Source organism: Komagataella phaffii, chromosome 3 (assembly GCF_000027005.1).
Source record: "Komagataella phaffii GS115 chromosome 3, complete sequence".
Classification (NCBI taxonomy): domain Eukaryota; kingdom Fungi; phylum Ascomycota; class Pichiomycetes; order Pichiales; family Pichiaceae; genus Komagataella; species Komagataella phaffii.
Window position 1 is genome coordinate 1,670,061 of NC_012965.1, and position 14,469 is coordinate 1,684,529.

The 14,469-nt window shown below is 40.8% G+C and overlaps 8 protein-coding genes across 8 annotated transcripts; 5 read left to right on the forward strand and 3 right to left on the reverse strand.

The window, feature by feature from the left end:
• Nucleotides 1–13: 13 nt before the first annotated feature.
• PAS_chr3_1229 (uncharacterized protein) lies at nucleotides 14–2,710 on the reverse strand (the record flags this gene model as incomplete). The annotated part of the gene is made up of 1 exon (XM_002493045.1): nucleotides 14–2,710. The coding sequence occupies one exon, from the start codon at nucleotides 2,708–2,710 to the stop codon at nucleotides 14–16; it is 2,697 nt and encodes an 898-aa protein (XP_002493090.1).
• A 122-nt stretch (nucleotides 2,711–2,832) lies between these two features.
• PAS_chr3_0858 (Plasma membrane ATP-binding cassette (ABC) transporter required for the export of a-factor) lies at nucleotides 2,833–6,597 on the reverse strand (the record flags this gene model as incomplete). Its single annotated transcript, XM_002493046.1, has 1 exon — nucleotides 2,833–6,597. The coding sequence occupies one exon, from the start codon at nucleotides 6,595–6,597 to the stop codon at nucleotides 2,833–2,835; it is 3,765 nt and encodes a 1,254-aa protein (XP_002493091.1).
• Nucleotides 6,598–6,891: 294 nt separating this feature from the next.
• PAS_chr3_0859 (Phospholipid methyltransferase (methylene-fatty-acyl-phospholipid synthase)) lies at nucleotides 6,892–7,590 on the forward strand (the record flags this gene model as incomplete). The annotated part of the gene is made up of 2 exons (XM_002493047.1): nucleotides 6,892–6,964; nucleotides 7,025–7,590. 2 exons carry the CDS (start codon nucleotides 6,892–6,894, stop codon nucleotides 7,588–7,590), a joined length of 639 nt encoding a protein of 212 aa, XP_002493092.1.
• Nucleotides 7,591–8,035: 445 nt separating this feature from the next.
• On the forward strand, nucleotides 8,036–8,458 carry PAS_chr3_0860 (Hypothetical protein; the record flags this gene model as incomplete). Its single annotated transcript, XM_002493048.1, has 1 exon — nucleotides 8,036–8,458. One exon carries the CDS (start codon nucleotides 8,036–8,038, stop codon nucleotides 8,456–8,458), a length of 423 nt encoding a protein of 140 aa, XP_002493093.1.
• A 113-nt stretch (nucleotides 8,459–8,571) lies between these two features.
• On the forward strand, nucleotides 8,572–9,702 carry PAS_chr3_0861 (uncharacterized protein; the record flags this gene model as incomplete). The annotated part of the gene is made up of 1 exon (XM_002493049.1): nucleotides 8,572–9,702. One exon carries the CDS (start codon nucleotides 8,572–8,574, stop codon nucleotides 9,700–9,702), a length of 1,131 nt encoding a protein of 376 aa, XP_002493094.1.
• Nucleotides 9,703–9,796: 94 nt separating this feature from the next.
• On the reverse strand, nucleotides 9,797–10,180 carry PAS_chr3_0862 (Single-stranded DNA-binding protein essential for mitochondrial genome maintenance; the record flags this gene model as incomplete). Its single annotated transcript, XM_002493050.1, has 1 exon — nucleotides 9,797–10,180. The coding sequence occupies one exon, from the start codon at nucleotides 10,178–10,180 to the stop codon at nucleotides 9,797–9,799; it is 384 nt and encodes a 127-aa protein (XP_002493095.1).
• Nucleotides 10,181–11,404: 1,224 nt separating this feature from the next.
• On the forward strand, nucleotides 11,405–12,559 carry PAS_chr3_1230 (uncharacterized protein; the record flags this gene model as incomplete). The annotated part of the gene is made up of 1 exon (XM_002493051.1): nucleotides 11,405–12,559. One exon carries the CDS (start codon nucleotides 11,405–11,407, stop codon nucleotides 12,557–12,559), a length of 1,155 nt encoding a protein of 384 aa, XP_002493096.1.
• Nucleotides 12,560–12,715: 156 nt separating this feature from the next.
• PAS_chr3_0864 (Hypothetical protein) lies at nucleotides 12,716–14,410 on the forward strand (the record flags this gene model as incomplete). The annotated part of the gene is made up of 1 exon (XM_002493052.1): nucleotides 12,716–14,410. The coding sequence occupies one exon, from the start codon at nucleotides 12,716–12,718 to the stop codon at nucleotides 14,408–14,410; it is 1,695 nt and encodes a 564-aa protein (XP_002493097.1).
• Between the last annotated feature and the right edge of the window lie 59 nt (nucleotides 14,411–14,469).

The following is a 14,469-nucleotide window of genomic DNA, read 5'->3' on the forward strand; positions in this document are numbered from 1 at the left end:
CTATCTAAAGCAATCAGCTATATCTATTCACTATTTCCGAAACACTGTGTTTGACATGTGCCACATCGATTTTAGGCGAGATGATTGTATCATAAATGACTTTGAATCGAGAAACACCTTCTGAGCTCAGATGGGCGCCCATTTGTCTTTGAAGATAATCCAAATCACAACAACATTGATACAATCCATACGTTGAAAAATCGTGAATGCGATTAAATGAGTCCAGTATCTTTTTGGTACTGTAATCGTGAAAGTAGTCAAGAATTCTGTTGGCCAGTTGTTCGGGAATATCTAGTCGCAATAGCTTGGTCTTCACTAGCGTTAAGAAATTCAGCAGATGATGGGCATAGCTACTCACATCTTTTGGAGGTTGCTCTGTCTGCCAATCTTTCCTGTCAATGCCTTTGTTAACAATTTTTGTAATGATTGGGTTCCCCAAAAGAGTGTAATTCTGGAAAAGAGTCAGCTCCAGATTGTCCAGCTTAACAAATATCTCCAAATTGTCGTCATATAGTTGCCTGTCAAATAATGAGTCGTATAGTTTTATAGCGTCGACAAAAACGGAACTCTTCAACTTGATAAGATTTGTTAAAGTTATAAGCTTGTACTCGTTTGACTTCTGAAAAAAGTCTTGCTCAGAAGAATTTGTTTGGGAATCGTATAACCCTTTCTTAAGCAAATTCTCCACTAAAAGTTGGAAAGAATTGAGTAATTGACGTTCAATGACTTGGAAGGTATTTTCATGGGGGGTCACAGCAAAGACGATGTTTTTTAAATCTCGTATAATGTTGTTGTAATAAAAGTGGACCATAAGTGGCATCAGTGTACAACCTTGGCGCATGGTGGAAGTTTGCCAATTCTCCAATTTGTAGAATTCTTTTACATCGTTTATCAAATAGGCAAGCACACCACTGATTATTCTGCCATTTATTTTCAGGTTTGTCAAGTTCAACTGATCCAGAACGTCAGGTCTCAATCCCCAAGATTCACTCTGCTGGTACAACCTGGCGAAAACATCTAGCAAGTTATTTTGAAATCTGTTTAGATATTTCAGGGCCGAAACGGCATTACTGAAGCAGGGAATGAACCCAAAATCAGATGTAATTCCCGTGTACTGAAGGTCTTTATCGGCCAATTGCTCTCTCGATGTTTGGTCTGTCAGCTCAATCAATGTGTCGTCATTGCTTTTAAAAAAGAGATTCAGACAACTACAAACATCGTAAATGAGTTTCTCAATCATCATATTTATTCTTAACATGTCCGATTCAGTTAATTGGACATGAGCTTTCGAGTTTTGAGGAATTCTATCAACAAGATGAGTCTTTGCAATCTGTTTCTGGTAATTACCATTCTTAAAATACTGACAAATGGAGACAAAGAGTAATAGTTCATGGTTCAAGAAATTGGTCAGGAACCCAATGTATTCTTCAATTTGTTCCCACATGCTATTGACCAAGGGCAAATCTAGTCGCTTGAGATCAATATCATAATGGTTGTAGGTAATTGATTCATGTTTGAGCTGGCTGGTTAAAAAGTTCAAACCATTGTTAGCCAAAACTTCAGACAACAACTCTTCAGTTTGGGTATAGTTCTGTTTCAGCCGTTTTTGGGATCTAATTAACACGGTCAAATGACTTGAGTTTGCTTCAAATAATATATCCCTTGAAAGATTTGCAAATTGACATTCTAGAAATCCCATTATTGGACTATCCTCAACTCCTATTTCTAGTAATTTATTAATCAGATTAAGGAACACCGACTGCTCGTGATTGTAGTTGGTATAGTTGATACTTTTCTCATCAATTTCATCCAGATGTACGCCGACTAGCTGATCCCACAAAAGTTCCCGAAAATTGGAAACCAAAAGTTCCACTTGATCCCAGACTCGGAGAAGAATACCAGAAACTTCCCCATCATCCATCAACCGCTCCTTTGATTCCTTTGCGGTAATGTAATCAGAGATGAACGAGCTGTAATCATTTTTTTGAATGGAGTTTTGCAAAGATTTTGGTAGATCAAAAATAATGCTATTCTTTTGAATATATTCTAGAGTGTGCTTCAATGCAGTTTCAGTTCTGGCTTCTTCTAGAACTGGTTTTAAAAGCTCGTTGGAGCGAGCCATTGTTTCTTCGATGAGATTTTTCAAATAATCAACTGCTGCCTCTTTTCCTCCATTGGCATCCCCTTTGCCTATCAGCTTCATGTTATCGAATTGTTTAAAAATTCTATCCAGAGAGTTCTTGGATTTGATATAAACAAGAAACTCAGACTCAATTTGTAACTGAAGATCTTTGTTCTTTGATTTTACATCGTGTTCCAGATACGATAGACCTTGCTTCAGATCAGAGGCGGACAGACTTGGATGGACGTTCCTCAAAAACAAATCCGGCTTGAACCTATGGCTACTAATCAAATAGTCAAACTTCTTGTCATCCCTGGTGTCATCAATGACCTCATTATCAATCAATTCATCTAAGACCGATGCACGAAATCCCAAAGGATCTTCAGTGTTCAGTTTGTTGTTGTTTTTGGGGTCTTGTATCGTCTTGGTGGAGGTTTCATGGTCAATTAAACGCTTCAGCAGATCAAGATTATCAGCGATTTTTTCACTCTCTGGGTAATTGAATTCTAGATCAACAACATCTCTATTCCAGCTTTGAGGGTTGGTTGACTTTAAGCGGTAGAATGATAGTATCTCATCTGTATTCATTCCTCAAGTGTTGACGGGACTTCTCTACCAACTTCTGGTGTTCCAGGATACTAGTATTATCGCGACTATTTCTCAGTATTATTTATTATTATAACTATTTCAATGGCCGCTAACAACATAAGCTAACCTACCAATTTACCATGTTCTATGGTTAAAATCCGATCGCAAATCCTCATCAGCTCCTGAGAATGTGTCACAATTATCACAGTGTAGCCACTCGCCCTCAATTGCTTATCCACGAGATCCTTGATCCCCTGGGTATTTTCAGGATCTAAAGACGATGTTGGTTCATCCATTACAATCACTCTTGGCTCCCTCAATATTGCCCTTGCTACAGACAACCTTTGAGACTGCCCACCTGAGATCACTGAATTCAAACTGCCGATAAAAGTGTCTAATCCCTCGGGCAAGCTTCTAACGTAATCGTCCATCATTGTCAGTTTCAAGGCCCGTAATATCGAACGATCAGTAATTCCTTCCATTCCATAAGCCAGGTTTTCCCTGATGGAACCATCGAAGAATGTTGGTTTTTGTTGGATTAGGGTGACTTGTTCTCTGAACCATGGAACTTCAATGTCTTTTATGTTGACGCCATTGTACCTAATGCACCCTTTTTTGGCAAAGAAGAGCCTATTTATTAGCATGGCGATGGTAGATTTTCCAGATCCGGACGGTCCAACGATTCCAAGCACTTCACCTTTGCTGACTCTAAATGATATGTTGTTTAAAGCTGTTGCCGAAACATGTGGGTACTGGAAGTCAACAGCCACAAACTCAATTACTGGTACTAAACTTCTGCACTGGGGTTTGAGATTTCCTTTGACCTCCACAGGGGAACTTTTGAGTCCTAGTAACCTTATAAGATATGTTCCTGCTCTTTGCCCTCTGCTGATGTCTGGTATCTGTTGCATCAAATCTGAGACCCCCATTAATGCGAATATCATCAAACTCATGACTTCCATTAATTGCGATACTGTGTACTGTTCTTCAGAAACAAGTTTCATCCCATAGTAAAGAATAACTGCTTGAGCAACATATACTAGGAAAAGAGATAACGCATTCCCAAATCCAATATAGATTGCTCGTTTCGTTCCTTTACCTTGTAGTGCTTCCACCTTTGCTGAAAATTTACTGACAAAATGTGACTCCAGCTTCAGACATCTGATCGTCTTGATTCCTGTAGTTGCCTCATGAACTTGATTCTCTGTAAGGGCCACCTCATTTTTGTACCCATTCTCTGCTGTCTCCAAAAGGCGGGCATACAGTGTTGCACTAAGTAAGAACAAAGGAACAACGGATATGGCCACTAAAGATAGTTTCCAGCCAATTGTTATTGACCAGACTGAACCAAGCACAAGAACAACAATGCCAGTGAACATAACTTCCAATAGACTAGATACCAAGATCTTGAGATCTCTAGAGTCGTTCACTAAGAGTGCTGATATTTCTGCTGGTTTATTCAACTTATTTGAGAACCAGTTCATATCTTGCAGTAAAAGATTCTTTAAAGCTCTAGTTCGAATCAAATAAATCCATTTTTCCGAGGCATAACCAAGGGCAATCTTTTTGGTAACTAAAGTTAGAGTATCCATTGAGATCACCAGAATCACTAGTAATGCCCACTTAAGAAGGTATCTTGCACTCCCAACATAGGAATCGACTGGTACTATGCCAGCCAATAGTTTAGCAAAACACCAAGAAAAAACTGGATTGCAAGAGCCATTCAAAACTGCCAGTAGAATACCGACTACGATCAACGACTTATGACAGAGGTAGCTGTTCATAAATCTGAAAATTTGGATGATTGACATCAGATCCTCTGGTCTTTCTTCCATGGTGACTATCTCAACAGTGTCAGATGAAACCTTTTTCTCATCGAATGGATCCTTTTCAGCAATATGACCAACTGGTTGGCCAAAGAAATTCGAAAAAACTCTCGTTACTCTGTTAAGATAGACGTTTGAAATTCTATCTGTTGGGTTCGTCTCCAATCGTATAGACGACTCATATTCATCACTGAAGGTATCTTTTATCATATTTCGTTGGATCTGCACTAAACGTGAAAACTTACTGTCTGGGTTCTTTAGCAGTTGTTCTTTTGTTCCTGTTTCTTTCACCTCTCCATTCTCCATAAATATGATATTGTCTTCGTTTTGGATTTGCTGGTAATCATGTTCCATGAATATAGTTGTTTTTCCCTGTCTCCATTCTTTGATTGAATTTAGAATAATTGACTTGAATGACTCCTCCAATGCGCTTACACATTCATCCAAAATCAATATTGGTGTATCTCTAATGAGTGCCCGAGCTATGGCCAGTCTCTGTTCCTGACCTCCACTCAGGCTGATGCCTTGGTACATCATTACCGTTTCCAAGCCTTCTGGGAGGTCATCAATAAATTGAGATAAAAGAACAGTATCAATAGCACTTCTCAAATCTCTTTCTGAGACTGGTTTACCCCCTGAACCAAGCAAAATGTTGGCCCTAAGGGTATCATTGAAAAAAGAGGAACTTTGCTGAACTAATGTGATGTTTTTGGTTAACCAATCATTACTCACACGCTCAATATCGTAGCCATCTACAAAGACTTTTCCCTGGCTGGCGCTGTAAAATTTGACCAGCAAATTTGACAGTGTAGACTTTCCAGATCCTGACTTGCCCACAATGAAACAATGTTTTCCGGCAGGTATTTCAATAGAGACTTCGTCCAAAACTCTACCCTTTCTTGTGGGATATTCAAATGATACGTTCTTGAAGAAAATGTCTCCCTTGCAATAGGGAGGAATGATCAAATGTTCATTACTACTGAACGATTGACAAGGTTTAGCTAAAACTGCTACCACCTTGTTCAATGCTACGATAGCTTCCTGGAAAACAATAATCTGCTCACTCAGTCCACTGATAGTTTGTGCCAACATCAAGCTTGAACCAAAGCATGTTACAACGTCGCCTGCGGACAGCCTTCCATTTCTAACCATTGTAGATCCATACCAGAATCCTTGGACGAACATCATTAGGGTCAAAAACTTGAGAGCTCCAAGGTTCAATGCATTTGTAACCAGGGCTTTATTGGAGGCATTCATACTACGAGACGCTCTGTCTTTGAATTTTTCATATTCAATTGTCTGAGCATTGCAGATTTTTGGAATGATAGGGGATCTAACAACCCAATCCACGATCTTAGCAGCATAACTAGATTCATCGTTTTCTCTGGTAGTATGCTTGGTCAATGTTCTTGACATAAACATCACTACAATAAACATTACAGGAAGAGTACTAATTATGACAAATGTTAGTGACCATGAATAAATGAAGCTAGTGATCAACAATGCTAGAACCGAAAGAATCCCTTGAATTGCCAGACCTGTACATATACTAACGCCAATACGCAGTTCCTCGATGCATCTGTTTATTTGCACCAGTTCCCCATTAAGTTCTTTATTGGCCTCATGCCAGGAAATACTGTTGAACAATAGAGACTCAAATATTCTTTTCCTGACTCTCGACTGCTGTCTTTCACCCAATTGCATATAACATGCAAACGAGAGGAAACTGAAGATAAACGAGCCTAATCCTACCAACACTAGGGAGAAACAGCTCAACCTTGCATCAGCTAGATATGCTCCCAATGACGAGTAATCTCCTCTAAAATAGTTCTGTAACTGAGTGAAAATTAATCCCATTAACACAGTCATTCCAGAAGGTGCAGCAGCCAAAACAATTGATGAGAAAGTGCCCAAAAACAGTAAAAACCAATCATTTTTCAGCTCCATGAACATGTAAATGTTCTTGCTCACGAGTGTGACATTTTCCACATTGATCCTCAAATCCTCACGGGCCGATGCGTCCAAGGAAAGCACAACTGCTTCATCACGTTTCTTTTCCATCCCTGCAATGAAACGACTCTGAGGGAATTGACCCTCTTGGAACCCATCTTATATGCTTCTTTGAAATGTGTCAAGATGCGATGATTTCCCAATTCGGACTTTAACAATGTAGAATTGGTTCCACAGATAAAGCCGTACTGAGATGCCAGATGTCGCTGTTTCCAACCCTCGATTTCTTTCACATGCTTATCACCCGAATCACCCGCTGATGAGCGAGAACCTTCTTTGTTGGGGAAAGCACTCTGAAATATAAAAACATCTTGGGCATCGAAAGAAATAACCACCCAACTCAACATGGCTGATCGACTTGTTTCTAACTTTAAGCAATTGGCATCGGAGGTCAATCTCCAGGACAGGGATTTCCAAAGTAAGTTGAATTCTGCTCAATAGAGCAATAGACCCTTCATTTCCACTACTAACGGTTTAGTTGCCATTGCCTCAATTCTCTTCAATCCAACTTTTTGGAACATTGCCGCCAGAACCGAGTACAAGACTCACCTTCTGACCAAATTGGCCTTCAATAAACCCAAATTCGGCTGCTATTTACTCGCATTAACCATTTTCTCCCTGGGTCTATTCAGAGATTATCTGTATGAAAAGGCACTGAAAAACCAAGCCAGTTCCGTGTTATTGGCTGATCCAGTGTTCAGATACCTAGGAATTGCATCCTTCTTGTTTGGAAATGTTCTCGTTTTATCCTCAATGTGGAAGCTGGGGATTACTGGTACTTATCTGGGAGACTACTTCGGTATATTGATGGAGGACAGAGTGACCTCGTTCCCATTCAACATTGACGACAACCCGATGTACAATGGATCCACTCTTTGTTTCCTTGGAACTGGGTTATATTACGGGAAGCCTGCTGGAGTTTTTGCCTCTCTGGTAGTTTATCTGATGTACCAGATTGCACTGAAATTTGAGGAGCCATTCACAGCAAAGATTTATGCCAAACGGGAAGCGGAGAGAGAACAAAAGAAGAAAAAGAGTTTGTAGTGTTTGTTATGATTGAAAAGTATAGTTTTCCTTAAGATGAACGGATATGTGAGCCACTCTAGAGTAACCTAAGATCACTTCTGGCCCAAAATGATCTCTCGTTAGCGACAGGTCAGCTCTTCCCCAGCCAACACCTTACGCCTCATGTAATTTTCGTTCGCACTGCCCAAACCTGTACCATTGTTAGATACCCAAACAGGTAACCCCTTTACTCAATGTCTTACATCCAGGTAGAACTTGATTCTACTCTTAAACAGATCAATGTGGTCCTTATAAAAACAATGGATCCAGCTCCTGATCTCTAGTTCGTCTTTGCACTTCAACGTGGCGAAACCAATGATGTTTTCTGAGACAATCAAGATCAATGGCACTATCTACCACTCCAACTATCTTTGTTCTTGTAGACGATGTCGAATTGGCACCCAGTGCCACCGCCTAGTGTTCCATGTTAGTACTAAAGTCTAATTCTGTGCGGAACCAGCTTACTAACGACCCAAAGTTCTTCATGTTTGGCCTGTTTCTTCCACTACTTTGGCTCTTCAATGTAGCTATCATGTTGACCATGATGACCCAATACAAACAAGCGGCTCAGTACTCTGAGGAAGCCTGTTACTCTGAGCGGGAACGGGATAATGAGATGTTTCAACCTCTCAGGGAAAGTGTTGATTTGGAAGCGATTATAAAAACTGAGGTCCTCGATTACACTTATCTGAGAACAGTGAAGCACAGAGATGATTCATCACACACGTACCATGATGAGATCTACAAGCACATTTCTCGGTACGGCTACATGTCGTCTCTGGGGTTGAGCATCTATCTTGTGTTTGGGATTGGCCTTTATCTTGTTCTATGTCAATCAAACTACTGAAATTTCTGATTTATTTCCCTTTTGGGACTTCAAAGGGAGGACTTAAAACATGGGCCAAAGTCTTTATATTACAGCCCAAGAAACCGGATAATGACGTTTCAAAGTAGCAGAGAATGGGATTTGGAGTACCTTTGATAGTATTGTCCTCCTTAGGACTGGTGCTAACCGTTCCATTGTTCGTATGGCACGGAATGAGTAGAAACATTCCTGCCTTAAGTTTGATTGTGTGGTTATTTCTTATGAATTTGGAAATTTTAGTCAGTGCTTCCATATGGTCGTGGGGTAATTTTATGACTGTTTTTGATGGCTATGGATGGTGTGATGTGATGATAAAACTACACACAGGTGCTGTTCCGGGAATTTTATCCTGTGTTGCTGCCATTTGTTTTAATTTATGGGTCGTCTTGAGTGGATCTGAGTTCACTTCCAGGTGGATGTCCATGTCAACAAAGAAGAAGATAGCCATTGACTTGGTCAGCTGCTGGACTCTGCCAGTAGTCTTGATCGGTCTGAGCTACATTGTTCAGGTATTTAGGTTTTTTGTGCTTAAGTACTCAGGTTGTGTTGCAGTTGTTGCCCAGTCGTACGTTACCATATTGATATACTCCGTGTGGTTAGTCATAGCTTCTTTATTTGCCTCTGTTTTTGCAGGGTTGACGTTGTACCAGTTTTTCATGAGGAGGAAAGATGCCTCTGATTTAATGAAGTGCTCAAACTCAGGATTAACTCTTCGACGGTTCTGTCGTTTATTGGTGTTTTGCATCATGGTGATACTGATAATGCTGCCCGTTTCCATTTACACTTTTGTTGTGGACGTGCGATATGCGCTTCCCCATTTTAGCTGGTCGGAGATTCATGATCCAGACCTTTGGATTGGGCTGGTGATACCGGATGACTCTGTGAAACCAATATACGATCGATGGATCTATCCACTGTTGACGTTTGCGACTTTCCTTATTTTTGGGCTGGGAACTGAAGCCGTATCGATGTACAAACGGGTACTTGTTTTCCTAGGAATCCATGGCCTTTACAGGAAAGTCGTCAGAAAGAATCTTGAAGAGGAGTACAAAGAACAATTCTCAGATCAAGAACGAACAGAAATAGCAAGTTCACACTTTACAAAGTACGAAGACACCGGGAAGTCCAATTTAATATGTGGATCGTCTCACTTTGAAGATGATGAAAAGAGTCTTGGTTCTATCAACATGAACTACATCCTGAGGTCCCCAGATGATAAAGTGTGACGCGGATAGCACTATACAAGTTTTTCAATTTTTTTAGTCACTACATACTACAATTACGGAAGAAATAAAATAGTTACACGACTCCACTGTCTATTTACGAGGACTCATCTTGGCTCTTTGGGTACTTCAGAGCTTCGATGTTATTCTGGAATAACATAAACGAGTAAGTCTTGATTCCTTCTTTTTCGTATGGGGTGTTGGTAGCGTCAGCTTCAACGTAGACCTTGACACCTTTTCCCAAGTATTTGGTCATGTAGTCAATTTGCTTGTCGTTGAACACAGCAACGTTGAACCAGGAGGTTACCTGTTCTCCATTCTTATTCTTGTTGTTAACAGCAACTGAGTACTTTACAAATTTTTTTCCATTTGAGGTTTCCTGGGGAACTAAGTCGGTACCGATGGTTCCAATTATACTCATTTTAGCCAGCTTGGCAGCGGCTGTGACGTGGAATGAACGTTTGGCGATGAGAGGAAGCATTATAGTTGATAAGGTATGAGAAAGACAAATATTATGGACGAAACGCGCGCCATCTATCAAACGCGCTTCAGTAGTATAACCCGGACCAGACGGGTTGAATGAAGTTTGAAGTTTCTGTGTAGAAAACTGGAAACTTTAGAGGGTATTTAAAGGGGAGATTTTGAAGTAGTATATGACATCGCATATCGTAGGGCATTGAAGCAGTTACAGGGTACGTTTGTATATTAAAGATGACAGTTCAGGAAAAATGCCTGCTACCTCATCTTTTCCACACAACTTTCAATTCACATTCAAATGTGCTAGCCAATATCAGTCCTGTTTCCTGACATCTCCATTTAGGGCCTCCTCTCCATTCTCAACAGATGAACACCAAGTCGAAACATTCAACTCAGGCTTGAGAATACCGTCTGGTCACATGACATGAATGAAGCACTGAATTCTGGTGTCCACGTGACTTACTGCTAATGGTTCATTCCCCTTGGCTTCCGCCCGGGCCAAGAACAGGGATCAAGGTGGATTTTGGTACCTGAGCCGACTCCTCAATGGAGGGTCTAACTCTTCCTGGTTACACGTTTTCACACCCTGCTAAAATATCCCCACCATGAAATTCATCTAGCCATTCAAATGAATTCCACGCTATTCCTCCCGAACACCAACCGGCACTATGGATTCTATTTTTCCGAGATGACTAAGAAAAGGGTCTGTTGTTCGCAAGATAAGATAAAATATTCTCAATCATTCACGTGATCCATTGCCATTTAGCTCCCTGATTCAGTCAAATCGGATCAGTGGGAAGGTATATATAGCCTTCCCGTCTCCCATCGGAACATTATTGGATCCTACAAGCAGTCCCTAAAGACGACTCTTGAGTATAAAATTTGACGACGCGGACGCAGACAGCTGAGATTTGATCATCATCAGGGCAGAAAGAACCTAGCTTACCCGCAATTCTCTCTTCCATCAAAAGTTTAATAGTCGGTCGCTTGCTGCATCCGCCCAAAAGCCATAGAGGCCAAACCTTATTTTGTTTATTACGCCGCACAACAGCACCAGCAAAAGAAAAGATTTAGAATTCACATATAAGATAGAGCAGGCTGCCATCCAGTGATTGTTTATTTTTCTCTGCAACTTCAAAGAAAGAGAAATCAGGCATCGTATCAGTTATCAAAACCAAGTCACAACTAAACCTTATTGTCAGATTCAGTTTGCTTGGGATTTTTGATCATGTTTTCCAGAAAGCAAGTACAAAAACGCAACAACGAGCTCAGCTCGTTGCATTGCTCTAATTCATCCAACAGCTTAAACCGGATCCACAAGAACGAAGAGACAGCAAAGGGTACCGTTGGTGTCAATGCCCGTGGCAATAATCGCAGCGACAATGTAGCGTCACCGGGCCAGTTGAGGCCTCGCACGTCGTCTATTTTAACCGACAATAGTGAATGGATCCTGTTTTCTCCCGAGAACGCTGAAGGTGAATACGTGATAACGTCATCTGACGGGATACGGCGAACAAACTCAAATCATTACTATTACAATTACAACGAGGACGACATTTTGTCGTCTTCAAGGAGAAGCAGTGAGGATGTGTACGATGCCGAGCAAGAATATACTGAGCAACCAGTGAACAATCACGTTCAGGTGGAGGACGAAGAAGACGACGATAGTATCATCAACGACTTGACCCATGTTGTGGACGACTACGACTATGAAGAGGAAGATGATAAACAGGATTTAACCACAAGGATCGACAACTGGAGGAAAAAACAAGTTTCTGAGTTGCTCAATGAGCTGAATCATGACGACGACCTGGATCCTGTTCTTAACAGAGACAAAATAGACCTTATTCAAAGTTGGGGAATAGAAAATGAAAAGCTGAATACCAAGCCCAGAGCTAAAAAGAGACAGAGAAAAAGTAAACGGGCTAGCTTTTATGGACAGGATTTACTTTCAAAGTACTCTATGGAAGACCTGAAAATCATAAAGCAAATCGTTGCTCAGCTCCGTGATGATCTGGACAAAGTGAAACACGACAAACCTTCCTCACCTCTTCCCAACTACCATAACACCCTCAAGCAGGCCCCTTCCTCAAACAGTCAGAACCCTTCTTTCATAAGTTACTACTCCAATTACCTCACCAAGAACAATAGTCAACAGACACCCAATTCCCAGTCCACATCTGGGTCCCTGCTCAATAACCCGAATTTAGAGAAGTATCTTCCTCTATTCCTGAAGAACCTGCTTTATGAAGACAGCAACGGAAGCCATCAACACCCAGAGACGTCAGAGAAAGAACATTTTTGGGACAACGATCTCAAAAGCGTCAATAGTTCAATCCTGACCCTTTCAAGCAATTCAAAGCTCAAACAGGAGATTTTATAGACTGTAATACTAATTAGCCAACCATTTAATAATATTTATACTTCACACTCCGTTCGCACGACAATACTATGTGTATAAGATCAGCCGCATGAGATCATCTGGGAAATACAAAACTGCGGAGTAACTCCAACTCTACTCTGTTCTGCTATAGTGACCATGGTTTGGATCACAGTTGTCTTCAGCTGTATCCTGGTAATCATGCTATGGCATTTTTTGTCATCTATCGGTCTCGTGTTCAATCAGGACTCTGAAATCAAAAACATTCCTAGCATACCAGGCCTTCCTTTCTTCGGCAATACTTTTGATACTCTCTCAAATCCACATCTGAAATACCAGGAGTGGTGCCAAAGGTACGGATACGACATCTTTCAAGTTCGCATTGGTACCAAGCGGATAGTTATTGTTAATTCTTATGACTCCATCCAGAAACTCTGGACTGAAAATTGCAGTTCAAATAACTCTAGACCAGTTCTTTACACTTTCCATAAGGTACTTTCCAAAAATGCACTGTATACAATCGGGACAACCCCATTTGGCCAGTCGTTCAAGCGAAAGAAGAAGACGATCGCAAGCCATCTGAACTACAAAAACTTGTATGGTTATAATGAGCTAATTCAAAGGGAGTCAGACTTGGCAATGTACCGTTTGATGAAAGATCTGGCCTCCAACCATTGTAACGAAACTGATTTGCTAAAGTTTTTCCAGTACTTCCATCTTCAACTCAGTGTTTACATGACGTATGGCTATCAGTTAGACTTGGATCATTCGGAAAAGGAGCTTGCTGACGAGATAATTGAAGTTGAGAATAGTATCATCAAGATAAGGTCACATACCTCTTCCAACTTGCAGGATTATTTCCCGATCCTAAGATACATCAACTCTCAAAATAAGTACAAGAAAGCTAACCTCCTTAGAGAAAGAAGACAAGTTTACATGGACAAGTTCATGAGGTTCACAATAAACCAAATGGAACAAAAAAAGTTCAACGAGAAGCGTCAAATGAAGTGCGGAACTAACATGAGAAATCAACAGTCGTTCTATGATAGGAACATGGATACCAGTCTTGTGGCTCACAATTTGACCAATGCCAAACTGTCCTTTTCAGAGCTGCAAAGTATCTGCTTAACCATGGTATCTGCTGGGCTGGACAACACGGCTTTAAATCTAAATTACCTGATGGGTCAATTTTCACATCCGATTAAAGGACCTTCATTGCAAACTAAGGCTGTGAATGAATTACTGAAATGTCATGGTAACGACTATTGGGAAGCTTGGTGTCACTCCGAAGAAGAGTCGAACTGTAATTATATCATGGCACTGATTCATGAAACACTGAGATATTTCACCGTTCTACCGACATCCTTACCCCGATATACTACACGGGACATTGTATTGAATAACAGCGTCGTCATCCCCCAAGGCACCACCCTTTTCATGAACGCTTGGAACGGCAACCACGACGATAAGAAATTCTCCCATCCAATGGAATTTGATCCAGAAAGATACTTGGATCAAGAAGGCAAACTCATATCAAACGAAAAGGGGTTATTCCATTTTTCATTCGGAGCTGGAGCCAGGATGTGTTCTGGATCGAAACTAGCCCTTAAGGAAATGTATGTCATTATTTGCAAAATGCTGTTGTTGTTTGAAATCGGACCACCGAAAGCAGAAGAAATGCTGGCAGAGTTGGATCCCAATAAATCTAACAAATTCCCGACTTCTTCTGCCATTGAACCCAGGAAGTTCCTCGTGGCACTGAAACCCAGAAATCCTCTTTTCTACCAAGGAGTATCTAGACACATTCAACAGACCCTGTTAGAGGATTACAAATTGAAAATGCAAAATAAGTAATGGCAAACTTTCAGCTGCCACTAGTTTTAGTCCATCGTGGAAGACCTTTAATAGTATGA